The 26,091-nt window shown below is 38.5% G+C and overlaps 2 protein-coding genes across 5 annotated transcripts in view; both read right to left on the bottom strand.

Moving 5' to 3' along the window:
• Positions 1–100: 100 nt before the first annotated feature.
• Positions 101–5,614, bottom strand: LOC123681788 (putative RNA-binding protein Luc7-like 2). 2 transcript variants are annotated; one of them, XM_045620079.1, is made up of 8 exons: positions 5,117–5,157; positions 4,963–5,057; positions 4,779–4,821; positions 3,000–3,098; positions 1,842–2,060; positions 1,561–1,773; positions 448–659; positions 101–384 (listed from the first exon to the last, which is right to left on the bottom strand). In XM_045620079.1, the coding sequence occupies exons 2-8, from the start codon at positions 4,980–4,982 to the stop codon at positions 309–311; spliced, it is 882 nt and encodes a 293-aa protein (XP_045476035.1). In that variant the 5' UTR covers positions 4,983–5,057; positions 5,117–5,157; the 3' UTR covers positions 101–308. The 2 variants fall into 2 exon arrangements, with proteins under 2 accessions (XP_045476035.1, XP_045476034.1); XM_045620078.1 differs by lacking the exon at positions 4,779–4,821 and having other exon boundaries at positions 5,117–5,614.
• A 2,413-nt stretch (positions 5,615–8,027) lies between these two features.
• LOC123681786 (roundabout homolog 1-like) overlaps positions 8,028–26,091 on the bottom strand; it is a 195,460-nt gene continuing 177,396 nt past the window's right edge. For all 3 annotated transcript variants that reach the window (XM_045620077.1, XM_045620076.1, XM_045620075.1), the window contains exons 3-10: positions 14,566–14,844; positions 14,030–14,350; positions 13,251–13,973; positions 11,850–12,383; positions 11,392–11,713; positions 10,434–11,058; positions 9,662–9,934; positions 8,028–9,498 (exon numbers count right to left, since the gene is read on the bottom strand). In XM_045620077.1, the coding sequence (XP_045476033.1) occupies positions 9,451–9,498; positions 9,662–9,934; positions 10,434–11,058; positions 11,392–11,713; positions 11,850–12,383; positions 13,251–13,973; positions 14,030–14,350; positions 14,566–14,844 (3,125 nt within the window). In that variant the 3' untranslated portion in view covers positions 8,028–9,450. The remainder of the gene's footprint in view (positions 9,499–9,661; positions 9,935–10,433; positions 11,059–11,391; positions 11,714–11,849; positions 12,384–13,250; positions 13,974–14,029; positions 14,351–14,565; positions 14,845–26,091) is intronic.

Genomic DNA, 26,091 nt, shown 5'->3' with positions numbered 1-26,091 from the left:
ATATATTTGAAAGATCTAGAAGCTAATTGTGCAGTTGAAACTAAACTATTATTGAAAAAAAATAACAAAAACGAAAGCAGTCATGAATGAAAATACTCCATGAATGAAAGAATTTATGTATTTTATTTTTTAATACCTAACTCTACAGTGCATCAACATCATCTGTAACATAAATACTCAATTCAAGAATCAATAATTTGTACAAATATCGACAAATTAAAAATAACTCATTAGTTTCCAAAACGAGGTCAACATTTCCATGCTCTACTAACTAGAATTCAAAATTTATGGGATAATGAGACGACACATCAATGTCTTGAATGACGAGATCTCGACCTACGATCCCTATCCCGGCTTTTAGATCTCGAACGATAGTTTCGGCTCCTGAAAAAATAAATTATTCGTTACAACAAAATAAGAATTTATTGGAGGGACCGTTCAACTTACCCACTACCACGTTCTTCTTTATCCTTATTTTTCTCCCTATCTTTGCGGTCTTTGGATCGAGACCTGTGCCTTTTTGACCTCCTATCCAGTTCACGGCCACCAACGTAATGTTCACGATGTCTATCTCTGTATCCCCTTTCTTCTCTATCCTCCCTGTCCCTTTCACCACGTCCTGCTTTACGTTTTTCATCTCTCCTCTTATCTGCAGATTTCTGAGGGAGATTTTCAGATTTTGAATCGGAAGACATATGAAGGATTTACGGCTTAACGTATAGACAGAGCTGTCAGATATGACTACAAAGTAATAAAAAAAAAATTCTAGAAACCATAGAATTTATCGACAACATGGCCGACTCAAATCCCGAATATAATTTGACAGTAGATGTCAAATTAGGTAATTTAGGTTAGAAATCAATTGTGCCTTGGAAAGTAGGCAAAACTAAGGACTAGTTCATTGTCTATACCCAACAGCTCCTGGTAAAGATAGCTAAAAAGGGAGTTTGAAAGTGGCTCCGGTTTCATAAACATCATCCGACTATCTTTTAGAGAAAGCTTTCTTTGATTTGTTACTGTCAAGTTTTCTAGGGTTGGTTATTCTGAGAACTAATGATTTATTGCTTGCATTTGTTAACATTTTATAGAAACTGATAGCGTATTAGACTGGCTGCACCAGTTCGGATTAATACGAGCTAATTATGTCATGTAGCTCTACAAAAATTCGAATTAATTTGCACTGGTGCAGCCAGTCGAATACGCTAAATAATTATTTTGACAAAAAATGGCTATTGTGTTCTATGTATAAAGTGAAAGTAAACAAAGGTAATTGACACAACAGACCGAGGTTATGTTTCGTAGTCATAGAGCATGCATGAACAAAAAGTATCTTTTTCTTGCCATAAAGGACATTTCAAATCTTTCTTTCAACTTAAAATTGGTTTATGGAACATGTTTGATTTGTTAAGGAGACGTAAAAAGAGACTTTGCTTTCCATTATGGAACTGTCCCTAATTATTATAAAGTAACCAAGATACTTTTTTCTGACAGTTCTATGTACAGGTATACCAACCAATTCAGTAAAAACAAACACATCGATGTAGCAGAAAAAGTGTTTACCTCAAGTTCCGCCAATTTCTCTCGAATCTTAATGAATCCAAGATGAAGCTTGCCACCAAAGTGATCCGCCAATCGTCTGTCATTATCATGAATACCCAAGTAAGCAGAACAAACCTCACAGACCCGCAACTTCTGCTGTTGATAGCTACTGGCAGGCATAGAATTTCTGTATTCCTGTTCGGCGTCCAGTTTTTTCTTACGTAACTCTTCCACCTATTTGAAAAAAAAAAGGGATAGATAATGAATAACTGTTGGTGAATTTTAGGAAAGTATACACATACCTCTTCCATGAGTTTCATACTTTCTTCGACGAAACTTTCTTGGCCCAGTTGCTCCGCTTTGGCCAGCTTTTGACCAATTTGTTCGGCCAGTTCATGAACACTGTTCGCTTTCACTGCTACCTCAGCACTAAGTTCTTCTTGGGTTTCAGCCAGTCTCTGTTTAGCGGATTCTGTTCTGCGATCACAATCACTGATGAAAGCTTGAAGATGTTCCATGGCCTAAAGAAACAGCGATATTGTGGTAAAAACAATTTTTTTTTAATACTTGGTCCATCAATAGGCTATTTGGTGAAATATTCAAATTATTGAGCATATTAAAGTGAATATTTTCAATTCGCACAACTGTATCTCGTAAAAAATTTCAATCAAATAGGTTAAATTCATAGAAGACTTCAAAACATGGCGTCATCAGTGACGTCACTCGGATGTAAATTCAAGTGTTTATTTTAATTATTGAATCAAACATTTTCATTGTGAAGATTACTCTGGGTATGGTCCGTATATAACCTTGGTTACTAAGTTGGTTGTCCGTATATGTCAAATTCCTCAAAAACTGGTGACTATTTCCCCAAATTTCGGTGAGTTATCTGTCACCAGAGCAACCGTACTTTTATTCTGGTTAGGATCAGTAACCACGCCCACTCCGGTTGGCGGTTGTCATTTTAATTTTCATATTATTGTTTATGAATATTTTCCATGACATCTGACACTCGAAAATTTTATTATTTTAATTATGAAACAAATACCCTTCAGAGGCATTGAGAACTATTAGTTATTTACAAATTAAAAGAGATAAAGCATTCATAACCTCCAAAATTCTGTCAATGAAAAATTTTGTTGACCGTACCCTTGGATTCATTAAATTCTTGCTATAGCAATGTGTTTGAGGTTAGAATTCAATGTTGTTTAGAATACTTTGAGTTTTTTTTTATTTATGTTGAAACTCTGAAAATAACTAGCATATATTATTGCAGAAAATGTCGATAACAGCAGAACACAAAGGAACAAAAATGCAGCACACATGTTAAATTTAAATTACAAAGAATTTTTTTGATCAAATTAATTTATTTTATTCTCAAAAGACGAATCTGAGGTTAGCCTATAGTAGGACGGAATGAAGCCAAGTTGACTGAAAAAAATATATAATTATATACTTACGTCAAGATCGTAGAAATAGTCTTTAATTCTTTGGGCATTTTCGAAATCTGCACGAAGCGCTAAATCATGAATTTTAGGGCATTCACCTAAGTCCATACGCTGCGGAAAAAAATTGAACGCATTAATGATTTAAAAAAAACACAATTTAAGGTAAAGGAAGTGAAACATTTGTTCAAAACCTCATTGTCATATCTACATCGAAAGTATTTTTTTTTTTATATAATCACAGCTTAGAGTAACTTGAGTTTCTCTGAAAACTATTATTAGTTTATTGATAAATTTGATCTTCTTCCACCAACTAATGCAACTTGCAACAAAAGAGTAAAATCCATTTCCTCCGCAGCTGTAATTGCTTAATGAATCCTATTTAATTATGCTGATTGATAAAAAAATAATCACAAAATTTCCTTTTTAAATGTGGTCCATTTACGGCTTTCCAATCCTGGATAACAATACTTTTCACTTCTGCTGGAAAAATATCTTCGAAAGACAACTTCCGTTTTTGGTTTTTTATGGACGAAGAAAACTTTTTACAATATTTTTGGAACCTGCATTAGAAACAGAATCAATTCTTCAACCAGCTTTTGTATGGTGGTAGGAATGGTAAATTTTGCAAAATTCCAGAGTATTATTATTTCTTTAAAAAAATCTACCTGATACAAAATCTGATTTTAGAAGTATGATTTCCCGAATTTGTAGACTATCCTTGTTAAGTCATCATGGAAACCAATGCTGTGACTATATAAAGTATAAAAAAGTATGGTAGTGAAAAATAGAAATGAAAAACTTACAATCACTTTAAAAATCTCTGACGGGTCCAACATCATACGGATTTTCTTTCATATATCTAACGATATTCGTGATTGTTGCCATTGCGAGGCATAAATACCTAGATTGATACACTGAAGGGATACTCACGAAAAATAGTAGGGACTCTTTAATGACTTTTTTTGTTTGTTTTATACTCACAAAATCCTGAATATTACTATGAAATTGTATGTAATACATTACATGCATTTATCTTGACCTGGTTCAAGTTTCATTCTTTATTACTTACCAAAGACTAACTTGTATCTACGAAATTTCTTCACCGCACCCCTTACAGTTGACAAAGTAGATGGAGAAAAACAATCAATAATCTTAAAACACTGAACTGTTGACAATCGTTTGATTTGCAAAATATGTGTATTCACAAAAAAATTGATCATTTTTTCCTTCAAGTTGATTTGAAACAAATTTGTGGGTAAGAGAATGATTTGGAGAACTCTTCAAGTTCCGGAAAAAATTGAAATGTGTTCCATAAAATGAATATCAAAGTTTGATTTACGTTATATTACAGATCATAGAATTGTTTCATTATCAACCTCCAGTTATTATACTAATACTAATTTTTATGCGAAGTAATTGAAAAAATATAACTCCCTTTCCCTTCAATTTTAATTTCCTTAGAAATATTTAGGATTACAACAATATAATTTGAAGCTGGCCAAAGATTCACCTTAAGAGAATTTCAAGTTTTTTACCGATTTAACTCAACTACGACATCCCTATGAATTTTGTTTTTAGTATGAAAAAAGGTAGTAAGACACTTTTTATAAGCAGGCAAAAATAAGCCAACTATGGCTTGAAACTCACAATAGGAGAGGAACACAAAATCAATATTTTCCAGGAAGTATTTTTTTCTAATTTGTTAAATTCCACAATAGCTCTTCGAAAGGTCTCCACTCTAAGATAATACCTAAAGTCAAAATGTTTTAATACGTACGTCCGAGTACTTACATACAAATCAACTTCTAGCCACTTTATCAGAAAATTGAAGTTTCTGAAAATACATTTCGGATATTAGTTCACCGATTCAATTACTTTAGCATCTTATCTGCAGAGAATTATCTGCCATTACAACCAATTGAAACACAAAATAAATAATAAAAAAATTGGTGAAATAAATAATTAGTATACTTACGGTGGAAGAGAGGATTTCATGTGGACAACAACTCAGCAGGAAGGATTTGCACACTTTTGGATCATTGAATTTCACTTGGTATTTGTTGTTTTCCCCTAAAATCGATATAAATTTAGTTTTTAATGCTCAAATAAGTATCAGGATATTAACCAACCATTTCGACCAGTACCCATAAGTTGGTCGAGCATTGCTCTCATTTGATCGTGAGCAGACATTGTAGCTTTTTGCGACAATACGCAAGGGTGGATATGATGCTTAAGCTGCAAGGATAAATAAACAACAGAGGATTAAATGTTCCACAACACGATTCGCAATAACACACAAACTCCGTCGAGAATTATATCAATCTTCAAGGGGATTTTTAGTTGAATAGAGAATTTTCAAGAATTGAGAATGCCTGACTTCGTACATTGGTACACGTCAGGTAAATGTCAAAACCACAGAAAGTATTCCCCATTATTGAACTAATAATATATGGTTTTATTAATTCTATGGTATTCCCCACAGAATGGTATTCCCAATATTCTATCACAGAACACTAGTATCACAGATTACTAATAGTCATTGCTAGTATCTCAGACTTCTATAAATATTTCTATTTATTATCCTTTCCTGCATTGAGCCTATAGATTTCCTCGTGATATTTTGAAGCAGATCTGACCATAAACTCTTTCCGTGACATTTTTCTTATTCAATTTTGTTTCTAGAATTCATAGACCTATAATAATATGTTATTATAGATCTATGGCTAGAATTATTTTCAATGGTTCCCTCTAGGAATAGTAACTCAAACCAGGTTCTGGCAATGATGTGCGCATTACAGGATTCTATATGCGTTTACTCGCGGGACTGATTAGTTCAATAAAATGTGTATAGATTGCATTTTTTCCTAATTATCAACTGATTTAAATTTAATTTTTTTTAGAAAAACTGACATAATTCGACTGTTACTAGTTCTCTATTAGGCCTGAGTGGAGTCACCTATTCATTTTATAATCTATTTCCTCTAAACCATGAGGATTAATGTTCCATTTTTATTTAGCTTTATATTTTTATTCAAAGACACTTTCTGTATTGAGTTTTTGTTACCTTAACAAATGCAAGTGGGAAAAAGGAACTAACCTCTGCCGTTTCAAGACTTTTCGATAGGGATTCAGCACAGAAAATTTCCTATCACATCAAATTTTGAAGCCGATACGATTCTATTTCTCAACAAAATTCGAAATATCTCAGTTTTGGGGCATGTATAGAAGAAACCGATGGCAGATAAATATTCAGCATGGGAAATTTCCTCATATGATATTAAATTTGTGTGTATTTCTCCATAATTTTGACTGGATTACATTTTTATTCGGTACTTTGAATTTTTACACATGTGATTTTGTGGATCAAGTTTGAAGTGCCGCCCCCGAATTTTGGAGCTCCAAGCGAACGCCTACCCTAGGCCTACCCCATAGCGACGGCCCTGTTCTTGGTGACAAAATTTAATTCCTGAAAAATCAACATGTTGGTTTAGCGGACTTTCTCGCTAAAAAAGGTGTTTTTTTTTTCACGTGAAATATGTAGTGTGATTTTCAAATTCAATTCAAAAGGGTCGATATTTTTTCACAAAATCAAAACTGCACGAATATAAACCCAAGAATAAACTATAAAACGAAGGCAGATCATAAACCGTAAATGGTTCACATTTTCGTTTTTATCACTGTGATAAGAATAATGGAAGCAATTATTAAAAGAAAAAGAAAACAAGCGGAACCCATAACGCAGCAGTAATTGGAATGAAAAGAATTTTTTTTTGCTGGAACTAGAACCTCAGGAGATCGTACATTTTCCAAAGCACTATTTCGAGTCCACTGTTCCACCGTTGGAGATACCTACATTTTTAATTTGAATTTTATCGGAAGGATACTGATAAGCTATCAATAAGTTAGTCGAAGCAAGTAATAATAGAGTAGGTAAGTAAGTTTGTTATCGTTGCTTTCATTATAATAAGACAGAGATGGCAAAACCGCTGTAAAAAATGTTATGTTATATATTTATGCATTCGAATTATTTACGGTTTCATTTTTACCTGTTTATTGTAGTTTTGAAGACGTGTACGGCAGTTTGACGAAAGCAGGTGAAAGGCGAAGGTAGGTGGCACATTTTTTATTGCTAACGTGTCCATTCGACGATAAAATTTTCAATTTGAATTTTTTTAACGCTCTTTGGTTTCAACTTCCTTCTAATATATTTTTTTTTTCTATTTAAAATTGCTAGTGTAAAATTTCAGTAAGATCAACTTGAACAGATTTTTCAGTTTTTCAAAAAATTCCAGAATGTCTAGTTCTTGTAAATTTAGGCTTTTCTTTTAGCTTTGTGTAAAGATGTTCTTACTTGATCTAGGCGGGCAAATATTTATTTTTTTCTGTTATTTGTTCGTGTGGCTCGAGTTAGAACGTCTTGATACCATTTGATTTTAGTTATCATGGTTTTTGAGGTGAGTTAAGACCATACAATCATGGCTCTGAATTTCTTGCACATGAAAATCCATTTTCTACCAAAATCCAACAATTTTTCATAATAATTTATTACAGACCAATAAAAGATCTACTTCAATGAAAAATCCAACCACCAATAATTTTTACTGCCTTTTCAGCATTTTTATTCATTATTAGCTGTGTATTCTCTTGCTTGTCTCCTATTGGCAGAAAATTATTGCCAGAAAGAGGTTAATTGAGATTCGAAAGAGAAAAAAACAAGCGGAGCCATATCAGGGGAATACGGTGGCTGTTCGAGCAGATTCGTTGAAAATTTGACGGAATCCAAAGTTTTAGTTTTCTTCAATTTCTACCAGTGAAAATTTTGATCATTAAATGTGGTGTAAAAATTTACTCATTCTGTGAAATTTACCGCATCTCGACTGCTTTTGAATGCACTGTACCACTAAAACCCATCTAACTTCATGAGAGTAGAGTTTCATAGGAAAAAAGGGGTTAATATTCCCATATATCATGCTCCACCCTGTATTTATTCTTCATAATCACTTCGGGAACCAAAACTCCTTAGAAAATAAAAAAAAAACACATGTTTAAAAATTTATTATCGTTAAATACTGTACATACATTCATTACATAACATAGTCATTGACTTAATGGCACATTATTTATAAAAATATGAGCATATTCTCACAATGATTCTTAACCCTAGGAAGACCTAAAAAACAAGTCGTACAGGTTTTTTTTTATATAGAATACTTATAAGATCAGTACCACCTATGAATTACAGGCTTTTGGAAGCTGAAAAACGCAAGATGCAACCGACACATGTCATTTTTGTGTAAAAAATGACATCTGTCAGTCAGACATATGTCATTTCTGTGTAAAAAATGACATCTGTCAGTTCGTTTGACGGTTGTCTAATCAGAGTAAATTCCTAACCTATTTTTTACACCAGTCACAATTTACAGCTCTTGATATGTCTATACACGTTCATATGTATACTTATAATAATAATTTATCATACAGTTTCTCGACATGAAGTATGAAAATGTGCAGATTAAAAAGTGCAACGAGAAAGGAAACCCTTCAAGGTCATTAAAGAGATAACACAGATGATATTTCCGCGTTTTTCGCGCTTCATGTCGACCACAGAAATACATCTAGGGATGTGTTCCCCGATTAAGGTTCTATACAGCAGTTCATAGCATTATTGTAATCGTATAATATAAGTACTCAAATAGGACACAATATTGTATTGGACGAAGATAGGCGGTCCGAAAGACCTAAAAAACAACTTTATAGTAAAAAACAACAGCTATGTACAAAAGGAGTGTCCGCTACATTATCAATTTTAGGCTTTCTCTGGAATACGTGAAATTGGGAGATGGGATCCCAGAATTTCAGAAAACAAAACTAAAACGAGACGAAAAACTCTAAAAATGAAAAAGAAAGTAAGTACTTGACTAGAGGACATTTTTATGATATTTTTTTTTTAGTTTGATATAAGTCTATCACATGTCACATTTTATTTACAAGATGAACTTCGGCAGATATCGACATCTCTTCAATCTAATCGAAGATTGATATGGAACGCAGCCACAATCATGGCAACATTGCAACATTTTCTATGTTCGAATTTCAGGAAACCAGTGTTAAAAAAAAGTTGACGTTCGAATTGATGGCCGGCATTCTATCGAACATTTTCAGGCGGGAATTGATAATACGAAGATGTTTAAATATTGATAAACCCACGTTATTTAGTACGTTCAAGAGGCCAAGCGCGTCACCGTAACGTCCACGATATCAATGAAGTTGTTGGCGATAAGTAAATTCCTGTACGTAATAAAGAACATTATTTAAATGAAATAGAATACCTGCATTATGATTATTCAACAATTATGTAGATAATTCCGTACTTTCCTTACAGCAATTTCGAAAAGTCCTCGCGTTTCCATTTTTCAACTCGAACCTCTCTAGCGGAAAGCAATTTATCACTTTTCCTCGCACCTTATAGCATATTATCACCCGGTTCGCTTCTTGTCGAGGCATGGTAGACCTGAAACGAAATTTCCAATGTAAATTCCACTCTATGGCTGATAGCGGACAAGTGTCAAAATTTCAAGGTTAGAAAAATAGATATCATCAACATTCATAGAATACATACAATGTATTCTATGCATCTTGCATTTGAACTACGGGCCATAGAATAGGATGATTACCTGTTTGTGCGGCGTAAAACTTGTCAGATAAGGGGCTGCGTTCTTCCAGGACAAACCAGGGGGGCCAACTCTGGCGTAAACGGGCTGGGAGGGAGACACCAAATCCGGTGGGTTTTCACTGGAGTTTTTCCGTTCCTTCTTACTTCTGCGCAGAGTCTGTGTGGGTGCGAAATAGGAGTCAGAATATACTTTTCTGTTGTAGTAGCCACCGTTGGCAGCTGGGTAGGGAGATTCTTCAGATGTGCTTGACGATGACATGTGAGGGGACCAATTCTGTAATGAAAAGGGTTTGATGAATTAATTAAAATCGGCATATTGAATACGTTTTGGTCTTCAGCAGGATGAAGCTATTATTGATTGTCTGCCAAGTGGTTTCAATGAGATTTAAAGTCTTGGTGATATTTATCTTCCAGAAAAAATATTATGTTGTACTTTATTTATTTACTTCTGTAGTGTCTCCTATGTCAGAAATAAAGTCTTACTTGCTTTGGGTCAATTAATGTTAAACTAAAGGGTTGTAGTTAGCTTCATCCTTCAATAAATTAAATATACCATTCTCCGGATCTTTTGAATGATTCATTTTCCGAACGCACTCTCAAAATTCAAGATGAGTCTCTATGTCCAAGGCAGGGCTTAGCGATCAATTGACGTAAGACATAGAGTTTTCTAGAAATTTCGAAGTGTTGCCAACCTAGTGGATTGAAACTAAGGGAAATGTTCTTTTTTAAACACCCCTTAAAGATTTATTCGATTTTAACGTTGAAAAACTTACCAGAGAATTCCCCACCCTTCTTCCCCCGGTCACCAGCGTCGTAGTAGCGTAGGGGGCCGGCGATGTGGTACCGCTGGAGGTATGAGCTCCGACGTTTGGATCCACCTCAGCGTATTCGGCGTTCTGCGAGGTTCTGTTCGAGTCCACGTTCGGACTGGCGTATTCCTGGACCTGCATGCTGTTGAAGTCCTTGAACTGGGCGGTCAGCGGGTATCCGTTCTCCGGCTTGTACTCCAGCCTGTCCGGCCTGGAGTAGTCAGTGGCGTGCAGGGGGTTGTGGTGCAGATTGATGCCGTGGTAGGCGCCGTTGCACTGCGCCACCACGCCGTTCTGGGCGTCGTACGTGTGCTGGTTCAGCTTGGAATAGTCGGGGAGGGTGGAGGTGTACTCGGGAAGGTTTTTGTCGAGCCACAGCGGCGTGTCTTGCTTGTGGGCCATGGGGGTCGAGAGGACGCCACCGTTGGACCTGCTGGGAGTCATCGTTTTCTCCAGGAGCATCTGTCTTCTTCGCACGAAGAGCATGGCGGCGAAGAGCAGAAGCATGACGGTTATCAGGCAGATCAAGAGGGCCAGGAACCAGGTTTCGGTTAGAAAATCGCCGGGATGGTAGTCTGTGCCCATTGGTCTGGAAAGGAATGCCAAAATATCGTTTGAAAAGAGAAGAAGGAAGGAATTTTTGAAAGATAGATGGTTAATCTTCCACATCATGTGCCAAAAAACTACTTTGAAGTTAAAAGTCAATGTCATGTTGACAGTTTTCTTCTTTTATCGCTGCTTTGTAGACATAGACCACAGAAAGATGTAATAATAACTCTTGTTTTATGAACTAAAATCGTAGCAAATCTCGAGATTGAAAAACAACGTGTTTCAAAGCACTACTTTGAAAGTGAATTTATACACTCAAATCATAAAACCTAGCTAATCAACTCTAATTTCAGATGGTTAATCATTTTCTCACCTTTGGTGCTGATTATCGGTCACCCTCGAAGCAGGATCTAACCTCAGGGTGGCAGAAGGTGTGAAAGGTCCTATCCCAGCTCTGGTAGAAGCAGCCACCCTGACGTGGTAAGATATTCCAGCAGTTAAGTTGCCCAAGAGTAACGTGGGGTTGGTACCAACGTCTATGTTCTCAACAGCTTCGGAACCATTAGCCTTTATCTCGACCTTGTAGCCTTCCAGTTCACCGTGTATAGACTCGGATGCGGGGGATTTCCACTTGAGATACACCGCCGAAGAGTTGAGCAGTATGGCCTCCATGTGCTCTGGAGGATCTGCTGGAACTGCAAAGACCAAAATTGTTAAAGACAATTCATCAATAAGATCACAAAAGGATCATTCCTGTAACCCAAAATTTTACCAACAGAAAAAATCCACAAAACCCCCAAAAAAAAAACTGAAACCCACTAATCAACTTACCATCTTCCAGGGTCCTGACGGTCTTCGAGTTAGAGGGCTGACCTTCCACAGTCTTGAAGAAAGGCACCAGGAAGAACTGGTACTTCTCCCACTTCTCCAGATTGTTCACCGTAAAACTGCTGGAACCTCCGGAATGAAGAACTGTCAGCATGCTGTAAGTCTTGGGCACGTTAGGGTTGTCCTCCATGGACACGTAGTAGATGTAGAGCCCCTCCACGTACTCTGCGTCCAGTATCTCCCAAGAGAGTTTGACCACGGTTGAAGAAATGGGCGTCACATCGTTGAGTTCCACTATCTTGCTGTGGATCAAGCTGGCTCTGGCTTCGCTGAGGACTGTTACTTCGGGGTTTCCCCAGTTTGTGTTGCTGTCAGGGCCTACTATGATCGGTTCGGACATCTGAGAGGGAGGGCCAAGACCGTGACCGTTTTCTGCTCTGATAATGAAGGTGTAGGGGACTCCTGGAGTGAGGAGATGTTGGGTGAAGGTTGGACCTGGCACCCTTCGAGCTACCACCGTCCAAGTGGGTATCATACCTGGAACGGGATTTTTAGATGAATTATTTTCTGAATTTAGGGAGGAACTGGCGAAAAAACTGAATGTTTAGGTTAAGTACAACTAGACCCCACTGATACATCCTATGTATATAACTTCACACAAAAAGACTTGAAAATTCGACTTTATTCTTCAACATAGTGACCTTCAAGAGTGACATATGTACTCCAACGCTACTCCAGCTTATTAAAAACTTTTCTATAGAAAGATTCTTATTTGCTTTCGAAATAGGCTTCAACTCCAGTAATCAATGATTCACTAAACTTTCATATATTCAGAATTGTATGAGGTTGAGATGAGAACCCTGTGTTACTCCTTTAGATTATTGATTATAATTTGTAAAATAAGGCTAATTGTTTGAAATAAGATATCGTGGATTATTTGCGATAATTGTAATAACTGAAAATATTGTGAATTTAGAAAATTGTTATTTGAAGACTGATTTTTTTTGAAATATTTGTTCCTAGTTTTTATATGCTTTCTGAAACTAAGCGAATTGAACAAAAATAGATGAGGAATTAGCAGATTAAGCCAACCTTATAGAACCTTGTTACAAAGAGATTTTTCGATGTATAATTTTCTCATTAAAAAAAAGTATAATAATAATAATAATAATAATTGATTTTAGACTAACTAATTAATTGAATTTTTCAGTGAGAACAATATTATCATTCAACCAAGATAATTATCGATATAGCTCCCAATTAGTTTGGTAGAAGAACATTCGAAACCAAAGTTAAACCCGTTAATTCTCTGAAGGGACGTAGCCAAGTTTAGAACCTTGTGGAACACCCTCCCAATAACTCCACCGCAACAACTCAAACATAAACGTATTGAAAAAAACTCACCTGACTCTCTACCAAAAATTTCCACTTGATACCCCAAAAGACTGGAAGAACCAATCTTGTTGTTCTGTCCCCAAGTGATTGTCACGCTTCCCTCCGATTGGTTCAGAGCGTGGGGTCTGCTAGGCGGACCAGGCAACATCACCGCTTCTGGTGACTTGAAGAAGTTGATGTTCGGATTCTTGGGGTTCTCCACCAGAAGGTGACCCGTCCAGGTGGCTTTACCACCCTTGGAGGACACCACGCAGGTGTACATCCCTGAATCATCCCTCTGCAGATCCCTTATCTGGATCAGGCTGGGGTTGGACATGTTGATCCTGGGGGAGTTGGACACGGGGACACCCTCCTTGTACCATGAAATGACAGGTTTGGGGTTGCCGGTAGCCTCGCAGATCAAGGAGGCTATGGAATTAACAGGGAGGGTTTGATTGGAAGGGCCTCTGAGGATTATGGGAGGGGGTCTGTCTTCTTTGGAGGTTATGGTCAGTCTTGTTCTGGTGGATACGGATCCGGCCTCGTTGATGGCCGAGCAGATTATAACGGTTCCGGAGTTGAGGAGCTGTGCGTTTTTCAGCATGAGCGTAGAGTGGCCCTCTATGGAGGTGAAGGCTTCGAAGTTACCAGAAGGGTTGCCAGGGTATACTAGGACTCTATCGCCTTCGAAGGACCAGAAGATGAAGGGTCTAGGGCTTCCTTCAGCGTTGCATTGAAAGGAAACTTCTTGTCCTTGAAGAAAAATGTGCGTGAGTACGGAAAAACCATGAGGATCTGATTCAACCTACCTGCTTCAACAGTTTGAGCAAGAGGTCTTGCAGTAAAGGTTGGTACCGAATGTACAGTAAGAACAGCGGAAGCTGTAACGCTTCCAGCAAAATTATCAGCTTCGCAGATGTATGTCCCCTGGTCGGAGACTGTCACGTGTTCTAACCTCAACACTCCGTCTTCCACGACTCTAATTCGATCCAAAGGTATTGTGCCTCCGACTGCGTTTCTTCTCCATAGAACGCCAGGCAGTGGATCACCTCCTACGGCACAAGAGAAATCGACTGTGGCTCCCACCAGAGCTTTAACATCTTCCGGGGGTCTTATCATATAGGGTTTCACTGGAAAAAGAAGAAAAATTGTTATAAGATGGTTCTAGTGGTAACACTGGTACTTGTGACTTATGACAAGGATGTCTTGAATGTTCTATGGTTGTTGATCTTTCTGCCTACCCATATCATAGAGTAGCAGTTTCGTGAACAAAGAGAGGACAAAATAAAAATGAAAGAAACTGTTTATTTGAACAATTTAGTTAAGTTTGAGTTTATTAACTTACCGAATACTTTGAGAACAGCTACGCTAGACTCTCTTGTACCAGCTACGTTCTTGGCAATGCATTGGTACCTCCCATCATCGGCTATTTTGGTGTCGGTGATGGCCAAGTTTGAACCATCGACTAGTTTGTACCTTCCCTGGATTTCTATGGTTTGACCGTCTTTCCTCCAGGTGATCTGGGGTTCTGGGGTACCTTTTGGAGGGGCACATTCGAGAACTGTATCTTCCCCACTGGCAACTCTTGTGCTTTGGGGCTCCAATCGAAATTCGTCCCTCAAAACTGGAAAATAAAAGAGATATTGGGTATCATTCTGAAGAGTAGCTTATGTGACATAGAATATACTAAAAAATCTTTGAACATAGAAAACCTTCAAAGTCATAAACTGAAAAGTATTCATCATGAATTCATATCATTTCTAAGTAGGGCACGTATTTCTGTTACGCCTATTTTATCAAAGTTTAAATTCATGAAGAAAATGTTGTCAAACTTTACTACTTCTGCAATAAATCAGAGATAAGATGAGATCCATTTAGTCGGATCTACAAATATAAGAGATAAATATATAAACAAAGATGTTGTGACACTAAAGCCAACCTTATAAATCACACACTCGCGAACAAAGAAAAATATTTGTGCAGCAGACGTGAAGTCTGACTAGGAAAAAATCACAACGGGCCCTGCGTCTCTATCCTGGCAATCTCGACATAACAATTATGATACCCCCACCATGCGATCTACTCGACGAAAACATAAGGACACATCAGAAAAGCTATACATATTGCACATAACAATGACATATTGCCCATTTCGAATGGAGCTCCAGCAGCGATATCGTATATTCGGAGAATGTCACCCGTTTTCTTATTTCCGCAGTTGCCTTATTTCCTGCCTTCTTCCATTTCCGTCTGGCCCTGTCTCATCCTGCTCGTTTTCGCGAAAAAAATCGGTCATTTCAAGCGTGAAGTATTTTTTTTTCTACGATTGGCAACACTGAATATTCTGTGACAGAACTATGTTCGGAGCACGGAATATAATTTTGTAGGTTGACAATTCGACATTAACGAGATTTGCAAGATCATAGAACAATTTCCTGAAGGATTTCGGGGTCGTGTCCAATCAAAGACGTTCGAGTATTCAATCAAGCCTCATAATCGGATAACGGACTCCTTCATCCTTCAAATTACGAATGGAGGGGATGAATTTTCATATCACATTGAATTATAATGAAATTACGAACCGAAATTCCCTTGCTTCGATATCCCGTTGCCTCACAACCGATTTTTGTCGATGGAACGACTTCCAATCTGACGTTAAATTGAGTTTTCCACCCTTTCACCGATGAGTTTTCACGGATATCGTCGATGCTATCAAGATTAGAAAATGATCGTCGAAATTAGAATCTGTGACAGCGGGTCATCGAGCGAAATCAAATTATAGGGGTTATCTGGAATAATCGAATTAAAACTCTATGTTCCGGCATAAGAGGTTATCACCGAAAATCGCCGTATATGAACACAGATTTCCCTCGACGTCTACATGATTGAATTTTTGTTTATGCACCGCCTGGATCGATGCATGATTGCATCCTTTGATCTTTGATTTGAAGGGTAACAAGTATGACATACGACAACACGTTCTATTAGACATCATATAGGACTATGTCATTATCGAATATGAATTAGCTAACGACGCGTGTCATAGAGCATGTGAATGGTTCGATGTCAAAGAGGCATGGAGAATTTGTCGATGACACTAGACCATGTGCGAGGATCTATTCTGTTGGCGTGTTGGTGGTATTGGCATATGATTGAGTTACTGTTTAGAATTAATTGAATTACTACAACGACAATGCACAACGCTTGCTGAGATTGGCTTTGTTGGGATAGAGCAGGTTAGTCCTATAATTTTGAAGGATCCTATGCAACATCAATTTTGGCATGAACGAATAGAGCACGAATTGGCTTGAAAGCATAGAGTAATCTAACCTATAATGGAAAATATATCTCTCTAGTTCTTGGGATCAGTTTGGCGAGGAAAATATCGACCTGCTTATTAAACGTCATGAAAATTTCAGCAACGGTAAGTTGGCAATCATGATAGGTAGTCTCGGGAGTATATGCAGAAACTCGAAACAGACAGTTTCAGCTCGTGGCAAACATGCTTTAGGGATTTAACACGGTGTTTACCTTCTGCATAAATACTGATAATGTTTCGTAACTTTCTTGAGGGGCTGAACTTTTACCCTTGAAGGCACCTTTTATCTGTATGCAACCAAGGGAGTTGCGGTGCAAAGTTGGAGCTGCCTGATATTCTACGTAATAACGTAAATAAAGTTTAACGTAGTCCGTTTGATATTCATGAGACGTCCAACATGGCTGGCAAGTTTTGATGCCAGATTATACAAAACATATCGCTCCGAGAAAGATAAGGATGAGATGTTACAGGTATTCCGAAGAACAGGGTTGTCCAATAGTAATTATAAAGGGTGTTTTTTTAGAGCTATAGAACTTTAAATTGCAATAAAACAACGATGGATTATTCGATTGACATGAATTTTATTTATCCGCAAGATAATCTTGTGGCATTACATTTTAAATATGATTTCTGGCATATGACCGCCACGGCTGGCTCGGATGTAGTCCAATCTGGACGTCCAATTTTCGATTACTTTTTCCAACATTTGTGGCCGTATATCGGCATTAACGCAGCGAATGTTGTCTTCCAAATGGTCAAGGGTTTGTGGCTTATCCGCATAGACTAATGACTTTACATAGCCCCACAGAAAGTAGTCTAGCGGTGTTAAATAACATGATCTTGGAGGCCAATTCACAGGTCCAAAACGTGAAATTAGGCGGTCACCAAACGTGTCTTTCAATAAATCGATTGTGGCACGAGCTGTGTGACATGTTGCGCCGTCTTGTTGGAACCACAGCTCCTCGACATCATGGTTGTTCAATTCAGGAATTAAAAAGTAAGTAATCATGGCTCTATACCGATCACCATTGACTGTAACGTTCTGGCCATCATCGTTTTTGAAGAAGTATGGACCAATGATTCCACCAGCCCATAAAGCGCACCAAACAGTCAGTTTTTCTGGATGTAACGGTGTTTCGACATACACTTGAGGATTAGCTTCACTCCAAATGCGGCAGTTTTGTTTGTTGACGTAGCCATTCAACCAGAAGTGCGCTTCATCGCTAAACGATAAAATGGACGTAGTGCGCGATACGTATTGCACTATTTGCAAGCGTTGTTCAGGCGTGAGTCTCTTCATGATGAATTGCCAAACCAAACTTAGAATAAATCACTTGACAGCTGTTAAATCGGTCGCCATCTTGAACAGTAATGGCAACTTAAAGTTATATACCTCGAAAAAAAACACCCTATACAATTTAAAATGGTTATAATGCCTAATGCCAAAACTCTATATGACTTTCCGACATTTCTTATGTCATTTGAGTTAAGTAGATGCCATGAGTGAGTCAGACGATTAATTGTATGATATCGTCCAGGAATTCTTTTTAGATTTCTCTCAGTAACCACAAACGGGCACTGATCTTGATAAAACAATTTAACAGTTTCTAAAAGTTGTTGAAGCGTTTATGTTTTTATGATCAAATAACATAACCTAATGAATACCAATGACATAAGGAATGTCGAAAAATAATACAGAGGAAGTGCTGCCATCATTGGAGAGTCAAAACTCCGAAAGAAAATTTCCTTTCTTTTGATTTGTTGGTTTTCTTTCAAGTATAACGCGAACAGTGAATATTATTACTCGGAGGGGTACGTTCCCTCATATCTTCCTTTGACGTTTCAAGTGGATGTCCTATCATTATCAAATGATCGAAAAAACACTCTCGAAATTCACACAGACACGATTCTTCACTTCAGCATATAATTGATTCGAATTTGAATATCGAGAGTTTCTCTTAATACATGAATAAATTTATGTCTTGATTCCCCCTTTTTTTTATTATTTAAATTCTCCCTAGGGACATATTTCATTTTCGCATCTTTCAGCCCTCCTCCGGAAGGAATTGATTTATTCTCATCGAATTGAAAGGTAAAAACGCTGGTTTGATCGCCAAGCCCAAAATTCAAGAAGAATATTTGAGGAGATTCTATGGTCTGTTTTGTGAAGGTTGGATACACTGAGAGGTTGTAGGTTCTATGTCCTTCTAACGCATAATTCGTAACATAGAAACCTATTTTATGTAATTGTAGAGGTTTTACGTGAATGGTAAGACGCCTATCGAGAAAAAACTTGACGAAACTTTTCCATTTCCCCCCTTAATGAATCTAAATTATGGAAATGGCTCCGGATGGCGTTTGAACCCCGGAATGTGAGAGCGATACGCGTAGCAGATGGCAATTTCGAAGTTCGAGAAAGAAAAACTAGAGGGAGGAAATGAAAACTGTTGATTGATATATCGCTTCGTTCGTTCCGATTCCGATTGAAACTATCTCAATTTCCTCCCTCATTTCCCTCCCTTTTCCCGTTCGCCCGCCGGTGCGAGCGGCGAGATTGACTTTGCAGCCGCATTCCTCGCCTATAACCCTCAAGTCGCTACCCAGAGCACGAAAATTTAAATCAACAATAGATGCTCGTTCTCCTAAAACGATCGATTCGATTTTTCAACGTTTCTATGGGTCGTTTTATCCGTCAGTTGGCAACCCTGGCTGTCAAACGTATATTCTATGGTTGGGCTTACGTCAGATTAGATAGTCGCGGGAATTTCACGTTTCAGACAGGTTCAAACCCGAGCTCTAATCAACCGTGTATATCGCGATCTCGTGTGCAATTTCCCTTTTGTGAAATAGCTCCATTATCTCCCAAAAAGATGTAAATCCCGCGAAAACTATCTGCACCATAGCACACCTGCATAACGATCTCGTTAACCGGCTGCAACTCTATGCCGCCAGGCCATTCCCGCGAGAATCTCATAACCTCAATTAATTCCGCAACGTTTGAGACGCTGTTTTGTTGTTCCAACTTGTCTAAACAAGTGATTAATTCAAGGAAAACAAGACGCAGCCGCTGCAATATCAGGAAGCGCACCCCATCGGCGATAATACATACCAATTGCAAATTCTGCAACGTAGGCAAATGAAAAATTTCGCTCGGTTCAGTTCCGCCGCTAACCATAGAAAATAAATACAGGCACGGATCCTTGTCGTGATCTATGGATATGCTTCACGATTCAATCTTCGATCGGCTGTTAAATCGACGATACGTCCAGCCGATAGATAAACTGACTGTATCGAAATGTCCCGGGATTCTCAATCCCTATCCTGCTGTACGTAATCTATTAGACAGGTCTGAAAGTCCCGATATATCACCGCCTAGTGACATTTCTCGGATAGAATAAATATCAATTTGTTTCTCTATTTTACCCATCTATTTTCGGGTCCCCTCCGCATTTAGTCGGCCTTTGAATAATTCCCATCGTTCTATTGTCCCAATCTTATTTATCGCTCGTATTTAAGTCTTATTGGACGCCCATTTAAGCTCGCGGTATTCGAACGGTGCTTAAAATAGTGAATGCAACAAAAAGAAGTACGTAATTAGCACTGATGAAGTCACCAACTCATTCCACAGAAGTCGCGAAAAAACGCTTGAACTCTATGACTGTCGTCCCCAACTCATTCCACACGAGTCGCTAAAAAACGCCTGGATTCTATGACTGTCGTCCCCAACTCATTCCGCAAGAGTCGCTAAAAAACGCCTGGATTCTATGACTGTCCAAACCAAATCATGCCACACAAGTCGCTAAAAAACGCCTGGACTCTATGACCGCCAACCATCGATGAAACCATCGAGCCCGAAGCACGCCATCGAACTTATTGCGTTACCGATTCAGCGATAACGGCCGTTTTAATCGTTCGAATAGATTAAATCGAGTCCACTCTCACTTTTAATCTTCCCTTTCCATTGTTCTGGAATTCCCGAAAACATCACGTTCCAGACTTGTTATCTCCGGGCAATCTTCTCAACCCTTACAGATGCTGGAGTACGCAGAAGGGGTACATATTAATGCGGAAATTTCGAATTTTATTGAGTCGTTAAGTTGGTACGCCTGGAAGTGCTCTTCCCCGGCAGCCGAATGTTTTTGAGGTAAGCGTTTGCGTTGTTTGTTTGGTATTCTGTAATTGGGTGCTTGTAGAGTATTTAATTACGTTGCCAGTAAGCGGGATCTTTGTTTTTGATATAGCTTCATCTTGTTCGAACGTATTTCGATGTATAATGTTCAGTTGTGGATTAAATCGCTTGATGTATGAGAAAAACATGAGCTGAGAACTCGAATATGATAAATAAAATAAAACGAAGTAATTTCCACTATGTTATTTATTGTTTATTTTATTTTATTTATAATGAATTTCCGCCAAGTAAGGACCGAATCCATTAAATATCGAATATGATAATTTCATCTATGCTCTGTGAGAATAAAAGAAATTTAATTTGATTTCAGACAGTTGGTAACATTCGCTGTCAGTCGGAGATTCTATGGTTGAGCTCGTGGCAGATTAGACAACTACTTAAAAAGGTATTTTTACTCCTGACAGGAAATTATTTGGAAATATTCTCTGTCATCAGAAGCGTCGTTGCCGAAATCACATTGTTGACATCTGTGAGAAACAACATAACCAAAAAAAATAGACATCAGATAATTCACTCTGTGCTCCGGTAGAATAGAATGGAATGAATTCAATTTCGATGTTCTCGCGGCGTAGCTCTGATGCGACGATCATTTATACACAATGCGTTGTTACACAATATAGAAAAAAAAAAGAAACTCGTTCTCTCATTCTTCATCCGGAGAAAAGCATCGCGTGAACAGTCGTAGAGAAAATAGCAGTTGTTTCCGTCCCACAGGTCGCTTTCCACACGCTCCCAGTTTCTCACACGGTGGCGCCCTCTGGTAGAAGACAAATCTACGTCATTATTTAACACCGTCTTGAGTAATGGCAGCTCATTTGTGTTTCTGCGAAATGGATGAGCGCAGAAAAAGATCGGATCCGTTAGACGCGCTGAAAGTAGGTTGTTTTATCGGGAAAATTACGTTTCTTTTTGTCATGGAAGGGGGGGCGGGGAAATTGATTAGAATCCCCCGCAAATGAAAGCTGCGATAATAACTCCAGAAAATTGAAGTTTCGATGATGGAAACGGATAATACCAGGGGTTGGAGCGCTTCTATTATAATATGGCCCCCTCAACTAATTCATTTCGCCGGATCTGTCATGCGATTGAATAGATCAATTTTCCGAATGACCGATCACAATTTCATTTGCGAATTTTTACAGACGACATAATCAACATAATGGAACGGCTGACGGTGGTCTCCACCATTCCTGCGTTATTAGACTGTACAACGTCACATTGTCAGTTATTCGAATTGATTTTCCTGTATTAATTGGTTGGTGACATTGTTCGCGCTCGGTTGGACGCCCTGTCGATGACGTTACTCGATAAGTTGGCAACATTTGCACTTCAACAACTCGATACAGTTTCCAGACTGAGAGACCAAAAGATGGAATAATAATCAGACTGGTTATTCAACATTTTCAGTCAGGCATGTCAAACTAACCATAGAGTAAAATCGATCGTTTTCTTGGCACGGAATTGGTCTAGTCGCACGTTTACCAACCATAGAACATACGCTGTCGCTTCAAATCTTCCAGTCGATTTGAGCAGACGCTGCATAGCGTCAGACGGGTTCACGGGAATTGTTTTGATGAGGACAAAGGAAAAAAGATGGTCCCTTTCGAAACAGACAAAATGGGATCGTTCTCCACCTCCTCGCCGCCCCCGCTTCTTCCAGATTACGTCGCAAAATGCGAGCAGCGTGAAATTGGGTGTTTTATATTCAGAAAAGGTGTCACTCATAATAAAGGTTGTTTATCTAACTCTGTACTCTATCGCGTAAGGTGTTTTGCGAGAATATTGCGTCTGAAGCCGGCTTCACGGGACATTTGACGTTTTGGGTTGTCACTCTGTGCTCCCGGATCGACGGCCATTACACTGATTAATTTATGGTTATGAGGTTAGGTTATCGTTCAGATCGGAGGGAGCATAGAATAGAGATTATTCTTTGGAGACGTTTCTTGTTCATCCCCTGAATGGGAGGATGGAAATCGCAGTGTTATAATTCGCCAATTCATCCCTGAATAATTCAACCCTTGAAGCAATTTTCCCCATGACTTATCCGGCTCCTTATTCAAACCAGGGGGAAAGTCTCAGACGTGAATTTTCCGGAATTTTCACGGGACTCGACGAAAAATTAGAGGATCGATTAATTGTTCGTCCAGAACAAATTACCTCAATTTCCATGCACCTCCCAACTAGGTTTCCTCACAGACGAATGCGCGCCCGGAAAACTCTCCGAATTTTCAGTTTATTAATTGGAAATCGGAAAATTCGTGCCTTTCCCAACTCTAGTGTTTCACGCGCCAATTTGCATGCCGCTCTAGCACTGCATGATAATAAGTGGAAAATCCCTTTTTGCTCCTATTCCCTATGAATAATTTCCCTCCATTATAAGAGCGAGGAAAATTGGATTTTTATGCAGTTTTCCTTGGGATAGTTCGAAAGGAACGGGGTGATTATCGCTGCAATTTTCCGATTAGTTTTTGATTTCCATTCATGGAAAACTCGAACAGTTGCATCCAATGCAATTTTAATGATGGATTCTTCGATTTCTTACATCACGAATTCATTTTTAATGGCGTGTTTTTTTTCTCTCTATTGGTATCTCTGTTTCTGTCGGAATAATCTATGAACGCGCATAGATTACTCATTAAATTTATAACAGTTGCTGTTCTATGTACGGAGCACGCGGATCTGCTCTCTCTTTCGCTGCGGAGCAGAACTAGCGCCCCCTTGCACAAAAGAATCGCCAACTTAATCACAATTCAAACAAGAGTCTTTACCGTGGAGGCGAATTGTTGACCCGAGCTCGGTGTTATGTTGATTTTAGTGTTACTCTTTTGAGGGGAGCCCTTAAGACAACACCAGCGGAATTACCAAGAGAGTGAACAGCGCTTTACGGCATTTGGAAGGGGAACTTTTAGGCAAATAAGTCATTTAATGAACGGTCTCAATTAAAGAAGTTGGCTGTGCGGATCGGTTCTCTCCTTTGTGAGTCACCGCTGAGAGAATTGATTGATTTTCGTAGGTTGGCGACAGCTATTGGCGGCTCTGTGGTCGACGAAAAGTATACCGTGAATCAGACGAAGCACAGATAAATTAAGAGAATTCTATGAAAGTACGGAGGGCTGAGTGACGTTGCAGCGTTGGAAAACTCCCAGTTTTCATCGAATATAGATTCTGAATTCCCAGTAGAATAATCTAACACTCTCTGTCGATATTGTCTGGCATCGGGAACGTTGGATTGTTGCGAAGAATAACTTTGGTGCAGAGAAATAAAGGAATTTCCTTCTCTTTTCCTTTATTCTCGCCGTTTCCACCCCTCCCCAGCCATCCGATTGAAATCGATTTGTGGCATTTTCCAAACTCGGGAAATTTATCTGGATGACATATATCAGCGGACATAGAATCGCGTGAGACAACCTGATTTATTGCGCGGTTCTGTGAATTAATTTCGATTCTGATCTTCAGATATAGGCTTTCGGTTTTGATTGGGGTTAGGAGTTTTTCTAGGCCAGGTACAGGGAAGAAGAAGAGAAAACAGGTTAGAAAAATTAACGTCTGAATTTCAAGCTTATGGCTACAATGTCTGCAAACGCTGCAAACTTTATACAATTTCAGTTCATTATTTTAATTGGTAAATGAAAAAACTACCTTCTGATTGAAGTTTTTGTTATTGATATACTTTTTGGGTATGAATATATCGCGATATAACAGAAACAGAGTGTGAAATTTGCAGGGTTTTAAGAATTTGTTGGGTCGAATAATTGTTCATGGAATCTATGAATTATATTTTCATTTTAATGATAATTAATGCAGAGAAAACTCCAGTCTTGTCTGCTTAAGACTTTGCCTAGGTGAAAATGGGCTTTGCATCTTAAAAAACTGCAAATTTTTAGACTACTCAACTACTCTTCTTTTTACTCGTGAAATTGGCATGCTCTGTGTTCTATATCGTTCCATCATAGAACACTCTATGTTTACTAACTCTCATTTGTCAGTTGTCACTCATTGATCTGTATTGACAGCGACAATGACACACAAAACTACTCATATTCTTGATATTCCCTCTAGATGTCCTTTCAATGGTTGTACCGTCGTAGATTCCGAGAAAAAATCCCAAAGCCTGGCCTGACCTGTCGTATACTTCTCGACACGGGTCCAAATTGAAGAAAACCCCTAATTCAATATCGAGATTCCATAGCCTCTTTCTCGCGAACGCACATAAAACGTCTCTCGTGATCAAAGGCAGTTTTCCTCATCCTGTCCCACATAAAATTATGGCCGGAATGGAAAATAGACATAAAACGATCGTAACTTCGACATCTTCGTAACCAATCTTGTAGGAAATCATCGTTATTGTCATCTGTCCCCAGTAGGCCTTTTGCACGCACCATACAACGGCAAATACGCTAAATGTCGATAATTCGGCCGGTGTTATGAAGAACAAGAAGAATTTATACCGTGGCTCAGAGCGCACAGAAAGATATATACTACTCCTTATTTGAAAGTTCATAGAATTTAGTGACAAGCAAATAGTGCTTCTTATAGATGCTTCTAACGGGTGTTTTTTTTTTCGAGGTATATAACTTCAAGTTGGCATTACTGTTCAAGATGGCGGCCGATTTAACAGCTGTCAAATGATTTAATCTCTGTTTAGTTTGACAATTCATCATGAATAGACTCACGCCTGAACAACGCTTGCAAATAGTGCAATTTTATTTCGAAAATAATCGTTCTGTGCGGAATACGTATCGCGCACTACCTCCATTTTATTTTGTTTACCGATGAAGCGCACTTCTGGTTGAATGGCTGCGTCACCAAACAAAACTGTCGCATTTGGAGTGAAGCTAATCCTCAAGTGTATGTCGAAACACCGTTACATCCAGAAAAACTGACTGTTTGGTGCGCTTTATGGGCTGGTGGAATCATTGGTCCGTACTTCTTCAAAAACAATGATGACCAGAACGTTACAGTCAATGGTGATCGGTATAGAGCCATGATTACTAACTTTTTCATTCCTGAATTAAACAACCATGATGTCCAGGAGCTGTGGTTCCAACAACACGGCGCAACATGTCACACAGCTCGTGCCACAATCGATTTATTCAAAGACACGCTTGGTGACCGCCTAATTTCACGTTTTGGACCTGTGAATTGGCCTCCAAGATCTCAAGATTTAACACCGCTAGACTACTTTCTGTGGGGCTATGTGAAGTCATTGGTCTATGCGGATAAGCCACAAACCCTTGACCATTTGGAAGACAACATTCGCCGTGTTATTGCCGATATACGGCCACAAATGTTGGAAAAAGTCATCGAAAATTAGACGTCCAGATTGGACTACATCCGAGCCAGTCGTGGCGGTCATATGCCAG

Source organism: Harmonia axyridis, chromosome 6 (genome assembly GCF_914767665.1).
Source record: "Harmonia axyridis chromosome 6, icHarAxyr1.1, whole genome shotgun sequence".
In the NCBI taxonomy this organism is placed as follows: Eukaryota; Metazoa; Arthropoda; class Insecta; order Coleoptera; family Coccinellidae; genus Harmonia; species Harmonia axyridis.
This window is presented reverse-complemented; position numbering and strand designations above follow the sequence as displayed.

Coding starts and splice junctions, on each gene's coding strand:
- LOC123681788 (XM_045620078.1), bottom strand. CDS start 5,177: ATGTCTGCTCACGATCAAATGAGAGCAATGCTCGACCAACTTATGGGT. Junction 2,061..2,999: donor ACTATTTCTACGATCTTGAC/GTAAGTATATAA, acceptor CTGTTTCTTTAG/GCCATGGAACATCTTCAAGC. Junction 1,774..1,841: donor GTATGAAACTCATGGAAGAG/GTATGTGTATAC, acceptor TTTTTCAAATAG/GTGGAAGAGTTACGTAAGAA.